The 20,506-nt window shown below is 41.8% G+C and overlaps 1 protein-coding gene across 1 annotated transcript in view; it reads right to left on the reverse strand.

Moving 5' to 3' along the window:
- The window catches only part of reln (reelin), a 395,099-nt gene that overhangs the window by 232,250 nt on the left and 142,343 nt on the right, over positions 1–20,506 (reverse strand). Inside the window, exons 5-7 of the mRNA XM_060877712.1 lie at positions 9,237–9,269; positions 9,044–9,122; positions 8,876–8,972 (exon numbers count right to left, since the gene is read on the reverse strand). Of these exons, the coding sequence (XP_060733695.1) occupies positions 8,876–8,972; positions 9,044–9,122; positions 9,237–9,269 (209 nt within the window). The remainder of the gene's footprint in view (positions 1–8,875; positions 8,973–9,043; positions 9,123–9,236; positions 9,270–20,506) is intronic.

Raw genomic sequence — 20,506 nt, forward strand, 5'->3', positions numbered from 1 at the left:
GTAAGGATGCACAAAAGATTTTGCAGACAGATGTGTTAGTGACTTGCACAGTGACTCTGTGTATCAGTCACCATCTGTTCCAGGTCAATCAGATGACTCTAGCCCGCAAGCGTGTGAGGAAAGTATAGATATAGGCATAAAAGAAGGTGATACAGTATACTGCATGTCAGAAAATTTCATTTCAGAAAATGATCTTTTTCTACTTCCTGCTTCGACTACACAGAAATTGTTGAGGAGATTCAAAATATACAGAAGTTGGGTCACTTACATATACTTAAATAAACCAAAGAGGACTTCATTTTTAATACCTCAGTCTTTTAAAAGATTTACTACTACAATTTGAAAAAGGCTACAATTCCGCTATTGATCACCTCTATACAGAGGATACACTAGGTGTGAAAGGAGTGAAGTTCATGTCAGTATTCAGTTCTTTATGTGTCAGCCAGGTTTGTCACCTTGACTAAGACATGATATCTTTAAGTGTGTTTTGTCTTAAGATGTTGAACTGTATTTTATTACTTTCTTGTCTTAATGCTATGCTAGCTTTTATAGTTATTTTTAGGGCAAAAGATAGGTTTCATTACTCAAATATAAAACTAATAAGATTTTTAAGGTTCTGCTTTTCTAGTAGCTACATTTGGATATATTTGACGAATAGCTTTTCATAACTTACAACTGAGTGAATCAAATTTCTTAAAGGGTTAAAAGTACTGCCGTCCAACAGAATAATGTTTAGTAGACAATGGGTTCAGAAAGCTGTGTAGATTTGATAGTAAGAAATTATGTGTGAGTCTTGAGTGTCCTATCTGACATTGCATGTACATGACTTGGGAATACATGTTTTATCCCAACATGAAGTTTTATTTTATGTCATTTGTTGTTAAAGACTGACATCTCCTGGCATGTGGGGGTGTTGGTTTTGATGGTTCCCATAGCATCAAGCCATGACAGCAACATGTTCCCATAGTTTCAAGCTATTATGCAGTGTATCATTCCCTTCTAACATGTAACCTGGTGTAGTTTTTGTTATTTTTTTTTTAGTTTGATTGCATATTGAAGAGCTAACTTTTGTAGAATTATTTCCAGTGAGGTTTTATTGGTTTCCACTTATAGACTATAGATTGATGATGTTCTGCATGTGTTTTATTTTCAGTTTCTATACTTCTAAAAAGCTGCTTTGAAACAATGTGAAAATAGGGGTGAGAATAGAGGCAGTAGCCACCATTTTCTTGGCTTCAGGATAACTAATTCTCACTGTATATCTGATATTCTATATTTCATTTACTGTGATCTGCATTGACCACTGTTTTGATGTACTGTGAATGTTCACATGAGCAATTATAATATGGGAGAGCCAGTTTATCAAAGGTGATAATGTAAGTATTCATTTTTATCATAAAATATTTTCTTTTAATTATTATCTTTACATTCATTAATGTATTCTTTGTTTCTTAATTGTCACCACTTTTCCAGCTATTCCTTTGATTCCCTTTTATATAGCAAATGGGCCAGTACTACAGAACTCTAGCAGATATTGCACCAGAGTTATAGAGATGGTATACTCAAGCAAAATAAGCAACATAATCACAAGTTGCTAAGTTCAGTTGATTGATCCTTAGCCAAAGTCTCCTTGAGGTTTGAGAATTGTTAGATGTTCAATTATTCTGAGTATATCCAATACAATCTTTGACCAGATGATTGATTGGTCAAGCCATTCAAACCTACTATCTATGTGAACTAGTAGCCAAAGTACGTATGTTAGGGATGTGGTAGCTTAGTGGTTAAGGTGTTGGGTTACCAAGCGGAAGGTTGTGAGTTCGATTCCTACATCCACCAAGCTGCCACTGCTGGGCCCCTGAGCAAGGCCCTTAACCCTCAATTGCTCAGTTGTATAAAAATTAGATAAAATGTAAGTCGCTCTGGATAAGGGCGTCTGCTAAATGCTGTAAAATGTAAATGTATGTTGAAATAATGGAAGCCAACTACATTTTTCATGAACAAGAACCGATTCTTTCACCAAAATAATTCACAGCAACTCACAGTCACAACTCACAGCAAACAAATTGGCACATAACAATAGCTGTGATCTGTTATACTCAGGCTTCTACAGAATGGTAAAATAAGGTCCTACCAGGTGGTGCAGAGATGAAACCTTAGATGAATCTTACTGTAACTAATTGATGAGCTATGATCTTAAGGGTGGGTCCTATGCCATACCCAGTCACTGACAAAATCATTGTCACATTTTCATCTGAATTGACACATTTAACATTTAATTCAAATACTATGTCACTGAAACTTCTGCTAAGCCATGTAAGGTCAACCCTCAAGTAGCTAAACTCTCAAGATATCATAGAGAACAGCAATATTTAATGTTGCTGCCTCTTATAATTGGTGACAGAGTGGCCCAGCTTACCCCAGCAGGACATCACAAGGAATTGATAGAGGTTGAGAGAATATACCTGTCATTTCCTTGCCACTTTCCCACTTTGGCCAAAAGGGGGGGGTTACCAGCAGATGAGGGGCTGCTACCATTCATTGCCCCTTAATTGCATACGGACATCTTTTGACTGCATTGCAGACACCCTTGTCTTAATCAATTTTCTCTTCTTCTGCTCATTTTGGTAAATTCAACTAAAAATGATAGTTTTCTGGAAATCAAGGTAGCTTCATAGTTTGGAATGGTTGAACCAACACACCACTTTACAAGTCCTTTTTCTCTTTGGAAATCAACATTCCTTCATTCAAGTCCCACCATTCCTTCTGCCTGTAGTCTATGCTTCTATTTTTCAAAGGATGCCAATCTCCACTAGTCCTAGGAGCCTAGGGGAAATGTTTTCCACTGATTTCTATTGGCCAGGCATTTTCATAAGTGTGGCATGTGAGTGAATCCCCAAGGCACTCCAAAGGCACTATTGCAGCCCCTTACATTATATGTGATCCCTTTCAGGAGAATAGGTTTGGACCTTGTTAAGCTATTAAATTAGACTGCACAGTGCATTGCTTTGTGTTAGTTATACTGTAGCTACACAATGCAATTTCCAGAAGCAGTGTCTCTCACCAGCTGCAAGGGCACATGTCCATGTTATATCCTGAATCAGGATAACAAAAGAGAACTTGTTAGATCAGAAGCTAGACATGGTGGTAGTATTCCAAACTGCAGAGCAAGAGAGCCGCTTGAACTATAGAAACATTCCCTGATCAACCAATTAGCTTTCAATGGGTTCAATTTGGACTCAGACTTCTGAAGACAGACAAAGGTTTAGCATAACAGAAAAATGATCCAAGCAGCCCAGGTGGGAGCAGGGTACAGCCTTGTAAGCATGGTGAATGTTCATGTGAACAATGTGTAAAATGTTTGTTCTATGGATTGTAAAATCAATATGCTGATAAATAAAAATACTATGCACATACTTTTCATACTAAACTAGAGTTTGGTGTTACACAAGGTTCTGTTTTAGTCCCACTGCTTTTTTTAAACACATATTACCTTTTTGGTTACAGTAACTCTGGCTTACAATTACATCATGTTATGGTGACATTCATTGCAGCCACCTAAAAGAAAACTACTTCCTGCAAACCCCTGCTATGGCACTGACAGAAAATAGCCATAGCCAGGGATATGGCTATTTTCTGTCAGTGTAACACGTTATGTGTTATTATTTCACTTACAAGCAACAAATTTTAGATTGCATTTGATGTGTTGCATTATTATTTACTTTAAATGCATATAATTGAAACTGTTATATAGAACATTTTTTATTGACATAATACAGAAAATCTTCTTCCAATAACTCAGTCAATAACTCAGTCAGCACCTAATGAAGATGACTTGTTCATGTCTTGATTTGAAGTTATGGATGGCAGTTCTTTTTATGCTGTGGTTTATTTCATACAGTTTATTTTTTGTATATTATTCCCATTACCTTTAATTAATAATCATAGGGCAGAAGGTAATATTTCACAGTCAGATATTTCTAAGTCAATCACATTTTCTAGATGTAATTTGATTAAAATTTCAATAATAATGGGGTGATGAATTAAGTCTCCAGTTTATTATGACTGAAGAATGTGACAGTAGACAGTGGATGCTTACTGACATTTTGCTACTTAATTCTGATAAGTAGTGCTTATACTAGGACCACATGTGGGTAGACGTAAGCTTTCTGATTACAGAGTGACTTTTATTGGCCATTCTGTTTGATTGTTTGAGCAGTAAAAGACCTGTGTGTGATTATTGATTGTCTGTAGATATCACTAGGGTAGCCTTTTTTCATCTCAGAAATATCGATAAGAAATTTGATGACAGAATTGGGTGCAGAAATATTAGTACATGATTTTGGTTACCTCTATGATGGATTATTGTAAAGTTTTTGTCAGGAACAGCTTGGACTTCCCTGTCTGAACAGTAAGTGCACATGGCACAAGACGTTTTGTCTTGTGCCATGTGCTAGCTTCACCCTATCCTTATCCGTTGCTGCCTCTGCACACCTGTCCCTTGTGTTTTCAATAATTGCCTTCCCTATTTATACCCGTTGTCTTATGTGTGTTTTTTTTGCTGAGTCCTTGTGTTCCTGTGTTTGTGGTTTGTTGTTGTTTCTGTTTCTGTGTTTCCATGTTTCTAGTGTTTCTAGACCTTTGTTATTTTTCCTATTAAATGACTTTTTAGGCTTTAGGGTCTTTATATTGTCTGTTAAGACAGCTCTGTTACCAGTTCTGAAAGAAGGACTTAGCCAGACTCAGACCCACTGGGATAACTATCTGTGGAGCTACTTTTTCTGGACTACTCTTTCTGGCCTTTTGGGATATTATTTATTTAATTTGTTATTTTTTTTCTGAAATTCTAGTGTTCTTCGATGTACTTCACTTCACACCTGTTCTTGTGGGGGATGCCACTTCACTTCCTGTTTTTCCATGGAGGACGTCGCCTCACTTCTTGCCCGTGGGGGATGTACACAATACTGGCCTTTTGCAGAGGTTTTTCCCTCCCTCCTTTTGGGACATGGGACGACCAGCTGCTTCTGCTCGGCTGTGGATGCCACTTGGCCCGAGGCTTCTGCTCGGCTGTGGACATTGCTCAGCTCGTGGCTTCTGCTCGGCTGTGGACGTCGCTCGGCCCACAGCTTCTGCTCAGCTGTGGACGTCACACAGCCCTTCTTCTGCACGGCTGTGGATGTCACTTGGCTCTTCTGCACGGCTGTGGATGTTGCTCGGCTGTTCTGTGCGGCTGTCGCTCGGCCCCCTCTATGCAGCTGTGTGCCTCACACCCCCCCATGTGCCTCGCCGTGTACCTTGCTACTCCCTCCTTATCCCTGCATTAGGGCCTAATCCGCTCTCTTAAGATGCCCACTTTTTCTGACAGTTTTGTGTGGATGTTCCAGCGGGAGCATAAACAAGCTCCGTGTTTTGTTGTTGGCTTTGGGTATGTACTGTCCATCCAGCATTTGTTTTCAGTTCTGATGAGAACAGCTTGATTAGCAGTGCAAGCTCACCAGAAGCATTAATTGCATTGATTATGAAACACCATTACTGACCTATAAGGCACTGAATAGTCTTGTGATACCATACCTGTACTATGTAAATTTGATCTTTATCCATTTCAGGATGATTTAATTTGATTAATTTGTGGGATGATTCTCTAGCTTTTACGTAAAGGCTTTGTATAGGAGTAGTCCTGAAAGCTTGTAAGGCCATACCTATTCCTTGCTGATATTGTATAAAGTATTTTCCTTGCCAGTCCATACACTATGCTTCCATCATCCAAACAATATTGTATTAATTAGAATCCACACCCTAATTACATGATGGAACAAGGCTTTAGCTGTTTCCATGGCTGTGGGCAAGCCTTTAAGGGGAATCAGGTAGCAGGACAGTCTGCAATAACCAGGATTGTGGAGACCGGCCAGCAATTGATGTGGGTCTTTGGCCTGAGCACACACCTAGCAGGCACTCACAAACTCTTTGACCTCAAATCAGGGAGGCCCACTAGAAGGTGTTCTGTACCAGCATGGTGGCTGTCTGTATTCCTGGGTGGCCCAAGCTGGGGCTTTAATGCACCCACAGAATTTAATGTACCCACCTTTGATTAAGCACCTGATGCAAAAACAGATTGGTGGTGGTGGTGATGCAGATTGTTGAGATTGCTAGATTTCCTCCATCAAGTCCCAACAAATAGGTGCACTGAAAAATGAGCTGGTGACATCTGTACAGGGGTTATGAAATCTGGATAAGGCTTTCAATTTGCAATCACGTTCTGTCCAGGCATAATGGTGAAACTCACATTTTTCCACCTTGGCAAACAATTGGTGCTGAAGCAATTGTAAAAGAACAGTGCATACATGACTGTTGTGTAGATCTCACACTGGTCTGAGAGTCCTTCAGGTGCCTTTTGGCAAACTCCAGGTGGGCCATCATTTGCCTTTTACTGAGAAGTGACTTCCATCTGACCACTGTACCATACAGGCTTGATTGGTGGAGTGTTGCAGTGATGGTTGTTCTTCTGGAAGGTTCTCATCTCTCCACAGAGAAATGCTGGAGCTCTGGAACTAAAAGTTCTATTTACTTAATTGACCCTTTGCCACTGCCTTAGGGAAGAGAAACATTTGGCTCATTTAAATGCCACTACCTACCTAGGGCACATCATGACTAACCATTTGATTAGATCAGGTCCTTCCAATCACCTGTCTATGTTAAGTTGGAACCAAAGCATTACATCCTTCAAATGCCAGGAATCTATCCCCACAGATGTGGCCCAAGTTGCCCATTTGCCAAATATTAGAGTTTAGATAAACAAATCTCAAACAATATCATATGTAAAGGTGAGATAAAGATTATGTTGCATCAGAAATACTAAATGATGAGTACCTTAATATAGTTATGCTTGTTGGTAAGTCCATGAAATGGGCAGAGATTATCAGTTGTGGGTTGAGTAAGAAATTACAGATTGTTTGCACCCAGATTGCATTTAAGATACACATCAGAAAGAGCTCATTCCAAAAAGGCTTTATCATAAGGTAATATGTTAATATTTACAGTGGCAAGAAAAAGTATGTGAACCTTTTGGAATGTGATCTGATCATCTTAGTCAAGGGTTGACAAACAATGTGTCTAAAAATAATTACACAAAAAAATTTTGATTTATCATGTCTTTATTTCACACACTCATTCAACATTGAAAATGGCAGTGAAACAAGTAAGTGAACCCTTAGAATTAATAACTGGTTCATCAGCCCCTCCCCCCAGCAGCAATAACCTCTTCCATGTGCTTCCTGTAGCTGGGAATTCTCGGAATTCTCGGAATTTGGGGAGGAATTTTAGCCCATTCTTCATGGCAGAACTGCTTTAGCTCTGTCATATTCTTTGGACGTCTCATGTGTATGGCCCTCTTCAAGTCAATCCATAGCATCTCTATTGGCAGGCCCAAATCATGATGTTTCCTCCAACCATACTTTAAAGTTGGGATGATGTTTTCATGATGATATGCTGTGCCCTTTCAACGCCAGATGCAACGCTATGGGTTTTTTCCAAATAATTCAATCTTAGTTTCATCAGTCCCTAAAACATTTTGCCAATACCACTGTGGAGTGTCAATGTGCTCTTTTGCAAATTTCAGGCGTACAGCAATGTTCTTTTTAGTAAGCAGTGGCTTCCCTCATGGTGTCCTGCCATGAATACCCTGATTGTTCAGTGTTTTAAGTATCGTAGGCTCATGAACAGAGATGTTAGCAAGTTCTAATGATGCCTTAATATCTTTGGCCGTCATTCAGGGTTGTTTCTTTACCTCTGTAGACTGGTGAATTTCTATAGTCTGAAATAATTTTATAACCCTTTCCAGCTTTATGTAAAGCAACAATTCTTTATCACAACAATTCATTGGTCTTCCGAAAGCTCTTTTTGGCATGGAAGTGTTTTCTTCTTCTGCAAACTCCAAAAGTATGAGGGGTTTTGTCAGTCAAAGTAGCTGTAGTCCACACCTCCAAATGTATTATCCTAACGAGACTCCAGGTGTGCTAAAACCTGACTCCAATTAGCTTTTTTGAGGTCATTAACTCAAGGGTTCACATACTTTAATGAAGACATAAAAGATCAGAAATTTTTTTGTGTAATTATTTTTAGACACATTATGTTTGTCAATACCCGTGACTTAGATGAAGATCAGATCACATTTTATGACATATTTATTCAGAAAACCATGAAATTACAAAAGGTTCACATACCTTTTCTTGCCACTGTATATATTACATAACTCTAAATTAATAACTTAATAACTAAATTAATAACACTCAGTTATCATGCTCAACACTTAAAGTGAAACCCCATTTTAACAAATGAGGAAAAGTAATATAAATATACATAAATATTTCATGTATTTTCTCACTGCTAAGCTGGAATAAACAACTTCTTCATTAAGATCTTCACCATCATAATTTTATTTCTTAAAGTTGCTTCATTCCCAATTTTGACTCATGACTGCTCCTTTGTCTCTGTGCTCCCTTACCCTTCTAACATGTGAAATTGCAGCGTTTAAGTTGTCATTGACTGGGAACAATTTGCAACCAAGAATAAAAAAATCACTTTTTTGATTTATGATTGTCCGATTAACTTTGAAAGGGGTACCACATATATACTGTAAAGTCCTGTAATTCCTACTCTCTTCACCCACCTTGGATGTAAAATCCCTCAAAATTAAGGTAGTAAATTTGCACTTTACTATTACATTTATTATCAAATTTAAACTTCAATATATTGTAATGCACAGCTAAAATAACATTAACTCTGTCGATGCCTAAGTATATATAGGTGTATGACAGTATGCGAAATATACATTTTTGTCATGATTCAATATGGTTTTGTGCATTTATTTATCTAGTCTTACCAGTTCTCTTTCCCCAAAAGGTTCACAGAAAGTGACTGCTTTACCATACAAGAGCACGCCACACTGCTCCCCCACCACACAGTTACTACAGTTTGACCTAAGAAAGAACAAGAGAGAATTACCATCATTTTGAAGAACAAATGTATAGGTGGTCTACGATATACCCACCAGATTCTGCCATCTAGTGCTCCTTGTAGATTAGAGTCAAAATCATCACGAAGCACTGCATGGATTCCATGTATTTCAGCTGTGCAGGAGAAAATAGATCACGTGTAACTGATCAAACACGATTGAACTGATGAGGAAATTAGAAAATTTCACTTAAACAATTTTGAGTATTTAGATTTATAATGCAGTTTACCTAAACTAGGCTGCAGTGGAGGGTCAGTGGGAGCTAAAAAAAAAGAAGATACAGTATTATAAGCCTCCATTCTCCAGAGTGCAACTTGTTTTCAGTTTGTAAAAAAACGGCAATGCTACATCTACCCCGTCAAATAATTTTTAAAATTATTTTAAAATGAATTTGTCTATGAGAAATTAAACAGAAGAAATTAGCAAAAATAGCTCAGCCACAAATTGATAGACCATGAGACCTTACAAAGGCCCTTACAGAGGCCCAGAGGCCATAGGGTCACCAAAGCCTGAAGCACATAGAATTAAAAAATGGCCTATGCTGATCAGTGACTAAAGAGTTACAAATTGTCTCTGAAAGCAGCATCAGCAGAAGAACTGTGCAATTCAGCACAGGAAAGTAAAATAAATGTAAATAACATTTGAAATTTAGTTGCATATACTGTATACTTTTGAAGCTTCTCCAAGCATTGAGGATAAACCAATGAAAACATTAAAGCTAAGAAAAAAGGGAAAATTTGGTCATAGAAACTGAGCAAACACTGGGCATAGGCAATACAGCAACCAGTGTTCTGACAACTAGACATTAAACAGGCTGCTCACAGAAAACATCAACAACTGATGATAGAAACACTGAGTAAAAAACAGTGGTAGCTCAGTGGTTAAGGAGTTGGACTACTGATCAGAAGGTCATGGGTTCAAATCCCAGGTCCACCAAGCTTCTGTTGACACAATTGCTCAGTTGTATAAATTGAAACACAATATAAGTCACTCTGGGTAAAGGGGTCTGCTAAATGCCATAAATGTAAAATGAATGAAATGGTGTGTCCTTTTATGGACTATCCTGTTGATGAAGAGTCTGTATTAATTCGTTTGAGCCCAGAGTGGATTTTTCCCTATGCACATCCCTACGCATTTTTATTTGAGCGGTGCCATTTTTCTTTACAGTCAATAAGATCCATAATCTCATCCATCCTTACATCAGCCATCGCGGCCATGCGCTTACATTCGAGCAGATGCTTTGCGTTTCCTTACGTTTCTTTGCAAATGGTAGTTTTGTGTATAACATCGTGGATGCAGAACATATTAGTAAGGCTACTGTTTGCAGAGCGGCCAGGAAAGTGTGCCTCGCTCTTTCTGACAATTTTTGTGTTGTTTCCTGATAAAATAAAACATTGCTCTTCCGGTTTCACCTCTGATATTATAACAGTTGGGAATTTACTTTAAAATAGTTCTTAATTACTAACTACAAATTACATATTCAACAAGTCTAATTAGATTAATGTAATAATAAATATCTCTAAAAAGTATTGGTCTACTTACTAATTAATTACTTTCTAAATCCCAAATCTACATCAATCACTTGAACAATAAGGTGAGACAAGACACTGCACTACTCTCTCTCTCTCTCTCTCTCTCTCTCTCTCTCTCTCTCTATATATATATATATATATATATATATATATATATATATTTTTTTTTTTTTTTTTTAAATACACCTTTTAAAATTTGATGTTAAATCTACTATTGTTTTATACAGCAGTGTTTTTTTTTTTTTTAAATACGTGGTCAAATTCTCCATATGCTTGCATAAGCACTTCCAGTTCTGCTGGTGAGAAATATGCAGACTTTTTTTTTGTCTGACGCTGTTGCCATGGTGCCATGGTTATATCTGCACGCCATTGATAATGGCTTTATTTAGTTGTGGTGCACGCGCTTAACTCCGAGTCATTCAATTTAGAGTTGATAAAACTAACTCTTTTCAGCTGTTCTCTAACTGAAAACTCAGTTTCCCATCTCAGGGTTTGCCAACTCAATGTTCAAGTTTAAACTCAGAGTTGATTGAACCACCTTTCTAAAACAGGCCCCAGGAATTTATCCTCATCATGAAGCCAGTCAGAGACTTTATTAATTGTGGAGATATGCACCATTTTTCGAGGATCGATCTATACACAAAGTGAAGAATAAGTGAAGAATTCGATTGGCGCTGGCGACGGGTTCTGGCTGGAGGAGGGTGTTGGATCGCAGCAGCGGCGATGCGTATTAGCGGCTCGAAGGCGAGTATTTAAAGGAGGGGAAATTAAGGAAGTTGTACCGGATTGGTGTGCCTCGTGGACAGCTGATTAGCAGCTGATGCAGCTTACTACATGGCCTGCCTGAACTAACGCGATGCTTGATTTCAGTCAGGACCACTTTGTCAATGAAAGTTTATTGCGAGCATACAGTTAGTGTTGGAGGTATGGCTCTGTTCTGGGAGAATTTTTTCCCTTGCGCCTGTCCGTGCACATGCATGGACGGGGCTGGGAGGCAGCGCTAAGGAATGAATAGACCCCCAAAATGAACCATATGCCAGAGGGGACCCCCAACATAACTGATGTGTGGTTCTGTAGGACCGCAAAGCATGATCGGGTGACAGAAGTGATCAGAGGAGGTCCATGGCTTTTTGAGCATTTAACATGTCCTTAGTTCTCGGATGTACGTAACGTTCGTATGCCGCGGAGGACCATCGTCCCAGACTTTTTAAGGTGGGATTCGTGGTGACTGAGGCTGCAGTTGTTGCGGCTCCGATGCGGAAGGAGTGGGGCGTGTAGAGCTCCGGTGAGAGGCCGCAGGATTGGCAGGCCGTGCGTAGACGGCCAGCGAACCATGACCTTGACATGGCTTTGCTCTCCTCGGTTATAAACAGCGGTTCGTTGGGACGTGCATGAGGGCATAGACCCAGATACCGGTACATGGAAAAAAAGGGGCAGAAATCTGTATTAGTGGTACGGGAATACCTTTAAAATCTTTGTCAGACTTTGAGCGTTTTAGAAAAATTTTTAAATAATGTTCGTCAAAGGTGATATCAGAGAACGTGAGGTCATGGGAGGTGTCGAATTTATTGTTGCGTGTCGTGAATTCACCCACCTGAGGAAACCGTACCGATTTTTTCCGTACTGTTTTTTCATCTGAGAGGGGGATGCCCAATTTTCTGAAGGTTTCTTTCAAAATGGTGATACTTCGCTCTGGTTGTGAATTCGGGTAATCGATGATGAGAAAATAGTCTAGTAGATAGGGATCAAAAGGCAGCTTGCAATTATTTAGGAGAATCCAGCAGAGCGCTTCCGATAAGGTATCGAAGATGCGCGGGCTGCTACGACAGCCGAACGTGAGTCTGACGGAAAAGTACTGTTTGTCACGCCATTGCACGCCGAACAGGTGCCATTGGGATGGGTGAAGCGGCATGATTTTGAAGGCGTCTACGATGTCGGCTTTGCCCAGCCAAGCCCCGTTTCTGGCTGTTTTGATGAGTTGGATGGCGTTGTCGACCGAGGCGTAGAACAGGGTAAAATTGGGGAGAGGAATAAGGCTGTTAATGCTTGGGACAAATTCGATGTTGTGGGGAGCTGATGAGTCTATGCTTAGACGTTTTTTGCCAGAATACTTCCGTGTCGCTACGCCTAACGGGTTAATCCTAAAGACTGAGAAGGGAGGATTTTCGAAGGGGCCGATCATGTATCCTTAATCTACCGCTCTAGCCAGAAGAATATCGACCACTTCAGGTTCTTTGAGAGCGGACTGGAGGTTGTTGCAAATTGTTAGACCGGCCAAAAAACCTTGGGTGAGCCCGGTGATTAAATAATGGACGAAACAGCAGTTAGGATGTTTCTTCAGTGCTTTGTTGAGTTTGGGGATGTTGACAGGCGATGTTGACAGGCGTTTCCCTTTCTGGAGGGAGCATGCATTCTCCGGGGACAAACGAACTTTGGATGCCCGTCTCCGCAGTAGCTGTTCTTCGACTTTGGCTTTAGATGCGCGGTCGGCCGAAAAGGTGAATTTAGCGGATCTCAGGCATAGAGTCTGGTGAAATGCCTGCTAATGAGTGCTAGGTCCACGGCTGACCAATCCAATCTTTGGTTGAGCCTTTTGGATGTACATGGCTGATTTGGCCGAGAAAGATTTGTGGTACTCGTAGAAAAGAGTCCCGCCATAGGTCTGAAATGATGGCTAGGTAGGTGTCAAGCTCTGCCCTGTGCTCCGGATACGCATCGCAGATGAGGTCTCTAAAAATGCTGAAAGCGACATTGAACTCGGGCTTGGATAGGATTCGATTAGACAGCCTTAGGTTGTTATCTTTAAGGAGTATGGAAACGTCTCCGCAGTCGACCGTGCGTTTTTCCTGGACTTCGGAGCCTAGCAAGATCTTAACTAAATTAATGTTGTTACCTGCGAGGATCTGGGCACACAGATGGGAAGAGATAGCAGCAGCAGGTGGAAAGAAGGGGGCGCTGGCGGTAGGAGCTTGAAGGGCCATCGCTAATGTGCCACGGGGGAGGAGGCTTAGGTCCATGCTGGCTGGTGAAGAAAAGGCGGGAGCATCCAGAGCCGGTGGAGCAGGTGTTGTAGACGCGGTGGCCGTGTTGGGGACAAGCGAAGGTAGATTTTCCAGGGCTTGGATCCTGGCATCGAGATTAGAGAGGGAGAGATGGATGTTGTGGAGGGCTGTCAACACGGGATCTTCTGAGATCGATAGGGTGATATCGGGTCGAACAGTCCTTCTTTCTGGAGCTGACGGGTTGTTTGCGTGCAGGCAGTGTTTTCTTTTTGCGGTGGCCTTCTTGGGACCGGAGGTAGGTGTAGATTGGGTCGGAGGTATTTCGGAGATATTTTCCAGGAAATACTGGAACAGTTGGCTATGATCGAAACCGAGTGGCGCCTGGATATTATGGCTGAACAGGGTTGTGAGGATTCTATCGACGGGCCATTCCATGAATGGTGGAGGCGATTTACATGCCAGCCAAGGGCTTCTGCGAACCGATGGGCCATGAGGATTTTCCGTAGGGCACGGATCTTCTTCGGAGCTCGGATCGGACATGGTGAGTAGAATAAACATGCTGATAGTATCAGAAAATGCGTACAATAGCGAGCAGCGTTGCTAAGTTGGATCGCAACAGTGGCGATGCGTAGGATTGGCTCGAAGGTGAGGATTTAAAGGAGGGGAAATTAAGGAAGTCGTGCCGGATTGGTGCGCCTCGTGGACAGCTGATTAGCAGCTGATGCGGCTTACTACGTGGCCTGCCTGAACTAACGCGATGCTTGATTTATGTAAGGTAAACTGGTTTCCTGGGAGTGACAGAAAGGATTTTTTTTCATATTTATTCTGTTCTGATTCTTTAATTGCTGCTACAGACATCTTAATTTCTTTAGCACTCTAAACTACAAAGTTTCTAATTCCACCCCTAATGTCTCTATAACCAAAAATCTTGGTGCATAAAAAAATTAACTCTATTGGTTGCTGTCCAGGAGCAAACAAATGAACATATAAGTAAAGGAGAATACTCACTAATGTCTGAAAACTATAAGCTTTCTCCTCATAACCAGAAACTGTCACTTGTTTTATTTTAACACTATCGATTTAATACCTTTTTCTTGCTGCAGTTCCCCCATGCTACTGGGCAAAGGATGAGATTGATATGGAACAGATGAAGAGAGACTCATTGCTAATGGACGAACTGAGGTCCTGCTATCATCCTGTCTGCCCTTAATATACCCTGAGCTGAGAGGTACTGAAGTCTTCAGTGTTGTGGTGCTTCATGTAATCCCTTCAATGCTACCAGCTACCATATTATCTTGAATTTGTCAAATATAATCTTATATAAATTACTGTATTTTGCAAAAGATGGGTTTGCATATATAAGAAGTAATGGAAAATTTGATTGGTTGGGGCTAAAGCATTTTAAGCAAATTCACCCCAAGAGCAGACTGCAAGATGCTAAAATATTATTAGGGGACCTATAGCAAGCCCTTGCTACAGATGGTGTCAAAGTGCTTGAATTTACAATAAGAAAGAAACTGCACAACTTAAGCGATAAAATAATATGCTTTCTACAGATGACTTTAAAATCGAATTATTTGCACACCTTAACAGAGGGCATGTTTGACAAAAGAACCTCATACCAACTGTGAAACATGGAGGTGGAATTGTTATGGTTTGGGGATGCTTTGCTACAGCAGGACCTGGTCAGGTCAATTCTACATTGTATCAGAAGGTGCTTGAGGAACATTTAAGACCATCTGTCAAAACATTTAAGCTGAAGATTAACTGAACCTTGAAACATTTTTAGGTCTATGTTTTAGACCTAAAACATACCAGTAAAACCAACATGAACTGGCTGAAAAGAAAAAAAATGAAGAAATCTGGAATGGCTTTGTCAAAGTTCAGATATAAATCATATTTAGATCTTATAGGTTGAATTAAAATGGACAGTACATGCAAGAAACCCTTCAAACATCAGACAGCTAAAATAATTTTGCACTGAGGAGTGGGGGAAACTTTTTTCCAGTCAATGGAAACTGGTAGATGCATACAAGAAATGAAATTACAGTCGTGTGAAAAAGTGTTGGGCCCTTCGTGATTTTTTATTTTTAATGTTTCAGATCATCAAACAAATTTAAATATTAGTCAAAGATAACACAAGTAAACACAACATGCAGTTTTTAAATGAAGGTTTTTATTATTAAGGGAAAACAAAATCAAAAACCTACATGGCCCTGTGTGAAAAAGTGCTTGCAGTTGGGCCACCCTTAGCAGCAAGAACTGCAATCAAGCATTTGTGATAACTTTCAGTTAGTCTATTACAGCACGGTGGAGTAATTTTGGTTCACTCATCTTTGCAAAATTGTTGTAATTCAGCCACATTGGAGGGTTTTTGAGCCTGAACCACCTTTTTAAGGTTATGCCACAGCATTTCGATGATCAACTTTGTGGTTGTTTCATCTGACCTCTGGCCGTATGTCTTGGACACTCGGGTAAAGAGAGGGGCGGAGCTGTCAACTGATCACCACCTGGTGGTGAGTTGGATCCGATGGCCGGGGAGGAAGTTGGACAGACTTGGCAGACCCAAACATACTGTGAGGGTCCGCTGGGAACGTTTGGCAGAGTCTCCGGTCAGAAAGATCTTCAACTCCCACCTCCGGCAGAGCTTCAACCAGATCCCGAGGGAGGTTGGAGACATTGAGTCTGAGTGGACCATGTTCTCCACCTCCATTGTCGACACGGCCGCGTGGAGCTGTGGCCGTAAGGTCTCCGGTGCCTGTCGTGGCGGCAATCCCCGAACCCGGTGGTGGACCCCGGAAGTAAGGGATGCCGTCAAGCTGAAGAAGGAGTCTATCGAGCCTGGTTGGCTCGGGGGACTCCGGAGGCAGCTGATAGGTACCGGAGGGCCAAGCGAGCTTCAGCCCAGGTGCTTGCAGAGGCAAAAACTCGGGTTTGGGAGGAGTTCGGTGAGGCCACGGTGAAGGACTATCGGTTGGCCTCGAAGAAATTCTGGCAAACCGTCCGGCGCCTCAGGAGGGGGAAGCAGTGACCTGCTCACACTGTTTACAGTGGGAGTGGGAGTCTGCTGACTTCGACTGGGGACATTCTCGGATGGTGGAAGGAGTACTTCGAGGATCTCCTCAACCCCACCGACATGTCTTCCACTGAGGAAGCAGAGGCAGAGGGCTCAGTTGAGGACTCGTCGATCCCCCAAGCTGAGGTCACTGAGGTGGTTGAGAAGCTCCTCAGTGGCAAGGCACCAGGGGTGGATGAGATCCACCCTGAGTACCTCAAGTCTCTGGATGTTGTGGGGCTGTCTTGGTTGACACGCCTCTGCAACATCGCGTGGCGGCTGGGGACAGTGCCTCTGGACTGGCAGACTGGGGTGGTGGTCCCTCTGTTTAAGAAGGGGGACCGGAGGGTGTGTACCAACTACAGGGGATCACACTCCTCAGCCTCCCCGGAAAAGTCTATGCCAGGGTACTGGAGAGGAGAATTCGTCCGATAGTCGAACCTCGGATTCAGGAGGAACAATGTGGGTTTCGTCCCGGTCGTGGAACACTAGACCATCTCTATACCCTCACCAGGTTGCTGGAGGGTTCATGGGAGTTTGCCCAACCAGTCCACATGTGCTTTGTGGATCTGGAGAAGGCATTCGACTGTGTCCCTTGTGGTGATCTGTGGGGGGTGCTCTGGGAGTATGGGGTCCGGGGCCCTCTGCTAAGGGCTGTCCGGTCCCTATATGACCGGAGCAGGAGTTTGGTTCGCATTGCCAGCAGTAAGTCAGACTTGTTCCCGGTGCATGTTGGACTCCGGCAGGGCTGCCCTTTGTCACCGGTTTCCGGTGTCCGGTTTGGGGACGACGGGATTTCATCTCTGCTTTTTGCAGATGATGTTGTCCTGTTGGCTTCTTCAAATCAGGACCTTCAACGTGCACTGGGACGGTTTGCAGCCGAGTGTGAAGCGGCACCTGGGGAGGTGTTCCGGGCATGTCCAACTGGGAGGAGGCCCCGGGGAAGACCTAGGACACGCTGGAGGGACTATGTCTCTCGGCTGGCCTGGGAAGGCCTCGGTATTCCCACGGAGAAGCTGGAGGAACTGTCTGGGGAGAGGGAAGTCTGGGTGTCCCTGCTCAGACTGCTGCCCCCGCGACCCGGCACCGGATAAGTGGTAGAAGATGGATGGATGAAGATGGATGCCACAGTATTTCAATAGGATTCAGGTCAGGACTTGACCAGGCCACTCCAAAGTCTTCATTTTGTTTTTCTTTAGAGATTCAGAGGTGGACTTGCTAGTGTGTTTTGGATCATTTTTCTGCTTCAGAACCAAAGTTCGCGTCAGTTTGAGGTCACAAACAGATGGCCGCACAGTGTCCTTCAGGATTTTTTGGTAGACAGCAAGTCTTCCAGGTTCTGAAGCAGCAAAACAGCCCCAGACCATCAAACTACCACCACCACATTTTACTGTTGGTATGATGTTCTTTTTCTGAAATGCATTGTTACTTTTATGCCAGAAGTAAAGGAACACACACCTTCCAAATAGTTCAACTTGTCTTGTCAGTCCACAGAGTATTTTCCCAAAAGTCTTGGGTATCATCAAGATATTTTCTGGCAAATCTGAGATTAGCCTGTATGTTCTTTTTGCTCAGCAGCATTTTTTGTCTTTGAAACCTGCCATGCAGGCCATTTTTGCTCAGTGTCTTTCTTTATGGAGTAATGAACATTGACCTTAACTTAGGCAAGTGAGGCCTACAGTTCTTTGGATGTTGTTGTGGGGTCTTTTGTGACATCTTGGACAAGTCGTCTTGGGGTAATTTTGGTCAGCCAGCCACCTCTGGGAAGGTTCACCACTGTTCCATGTTTTTCCATTTGTGGGTAATGGCTCTCACTGTTGTTTACTGGAGTCAAAAAGTATGACCCCTCTCAGGAGAATACTTCACGAGTCTGTAAGCATATGCTACCTAGCGTTGCCCCCTTTTGTCTGTGTGTGTGTATACACACTGGCAATTTAACTGTAAATTGTACTAATGTACATTTCAGAGTTATATAAAAATGATTTTTAGGGAAAAAGTAATGGTTTAACAATGGTTTAACAGTTACCTTATTCAAAAGTACTACCATAGCATTTTGCAGCACCATGCAATACACTCCGTAATATGCCTAATTGCACGGAAGTTCATCCTATAGCAAGATAATGACCCAAAAACATATCTCCAGGCTTTGTCAGAACTATGTAAAAAGAAAAAGACAACAGGGTAGGTTTCATTCATGGAATTTAGGTAAATCATTTAGGTAAATCATCAAATGGCCAGCAGAGACTCCAGACTTAAACCTCATTGTGCTGGTTTGGGATGAACTGGACAGAAGGGTGAAAGTAAACCAGTCTACTAGGTCAACACATTTGTGGGAACTTCTGCAACAGTGTTGGGAAAAACTTTCCAAGAATGCCACAAGTGTGTTAAGTTGTTATATCTGCAAAAAGGTGGCTACTTTGAGGAGTCATAAAATTTAACTAAAATAAAAATTGTTTATTTTAACGAAACAATTTCATGACTTCTTTTTTTTTAAACTGGGAAAATTTCAATAAAAACTGGAAAAATTGAAATGTTCTAAAATCCTTTGACCAACACCTCATCATCACAGTATAATACTAGATTGCTTAAACTGCAGGAATATTATTTTGTCAACTTAGGAAGCATAAATGATTGTGAAACTTTAGAGAAGAGCAGTTGACAACGGGTGTACTGGAGAGGAAACAGCAAATATGCCTCATAAAAGAGAATGCTTCTGCATGTGGTAACCACAGACAATTGCACATTTATTATTCATCCTGTTTTGTTAGGGTCCTTGCCACTACTTGCCAGTACCTGCAACCCAAACACATTGCACTGATAATCCACCTACTCCAGTATGGCACATTCATATGTGCTCCTGCAATGAGGTTTGGTGTGTATCTGAGCACGGTTTTAAGATCATGGAGGAGATCCCAGGAGATGTGCCATTACACATCCTAGCAGAAGAACATGTATTTGCCACTTTGTGAGATTAAAAAGAAGAGGAGCACTGCCAGACCCCTACAAATTCACCTCCAGGCTACAGTTGTGCATGTTTCTGACAGTTTGATTAGGAATATGCAAACCATTCCCACTAGATGATGTTGTGCCCTCATTCCATCCCAAAATCCTGTAATGGGATATGTGCCCACAGCCTTGAAGTGTGCAGCTTACCTGAAATTTGTCAGAGAACATTAGAATTGGCCAGTTTACCAATGGCTTCCCATTCTTTTCAGAGATGAGAGCAGGGTCACACTGAATATGTGACAGACATGAAAAAGTCTGGAGATGCAATGAAACATTATGCTTCCTGCAACATCATCTGGAAAGCCATTTACTTTTTCTCCAGTTTGTTATGTTATAGCCTTACTGTCTACATGTTACAGGTAAACTGTGTCATCATCTTGGGCTACACACTTGAGAGTAGACAGATTAAGGGCAAGCCTGATAAGATCCAGGCAGTTGCATAGTGGCCCTTACAGTGCCTTACAAAAGTATTCATACCCACTGAACTTTTCCACATTTTGACATGTTACAACCACAAAGAAAATTTGTATTTTATATACAATTATTTAAAAAAAAAAAAATAAACATCTGAAAAGTGTGTTGTGCATTTGTATTCACCCTGCTAAAAAACAGCATTGCTGGTCGAGCATAAGGTATGTTTTGCATGCTGGGACCAGCGTGGGATGGTGTTATGCTGGTCCAGCATTAGGTGCTGGTTGCTGGTGTGCTGGCCGACCAGCCTGGGATGCTGGTGTGCTGGCCGACCAGCTTGGGATGGTGGTGTGCTGGCCGACCAGCCTGGGATGTTGGTGTGCTGGCCGAAGCTTGGGATGGTGGTGTGCTGGCCGACCAGCCTGGGATGCTGGTGTGCTGGCCGACCAGCTTGGGATGGTGGTGTGCTGGCCGACCAGCCTGGAATGCTGGT

The sequence above is a fragment of the Tachysurus vachellii genome, chromosome 9, assembly GCF_030014155.1.
Source record: "Tachysurus vachellii isolate PV-2020 chromosome 9, HZAU_Pvac_v1, whole genome shotgun sequence".
Lineage (NCBI taxonomy): Eukaryota > Metazoa > Chordata > Actinopteri > Siluriformes > Bagridae > Tachysurus > Tachysurus vachellii.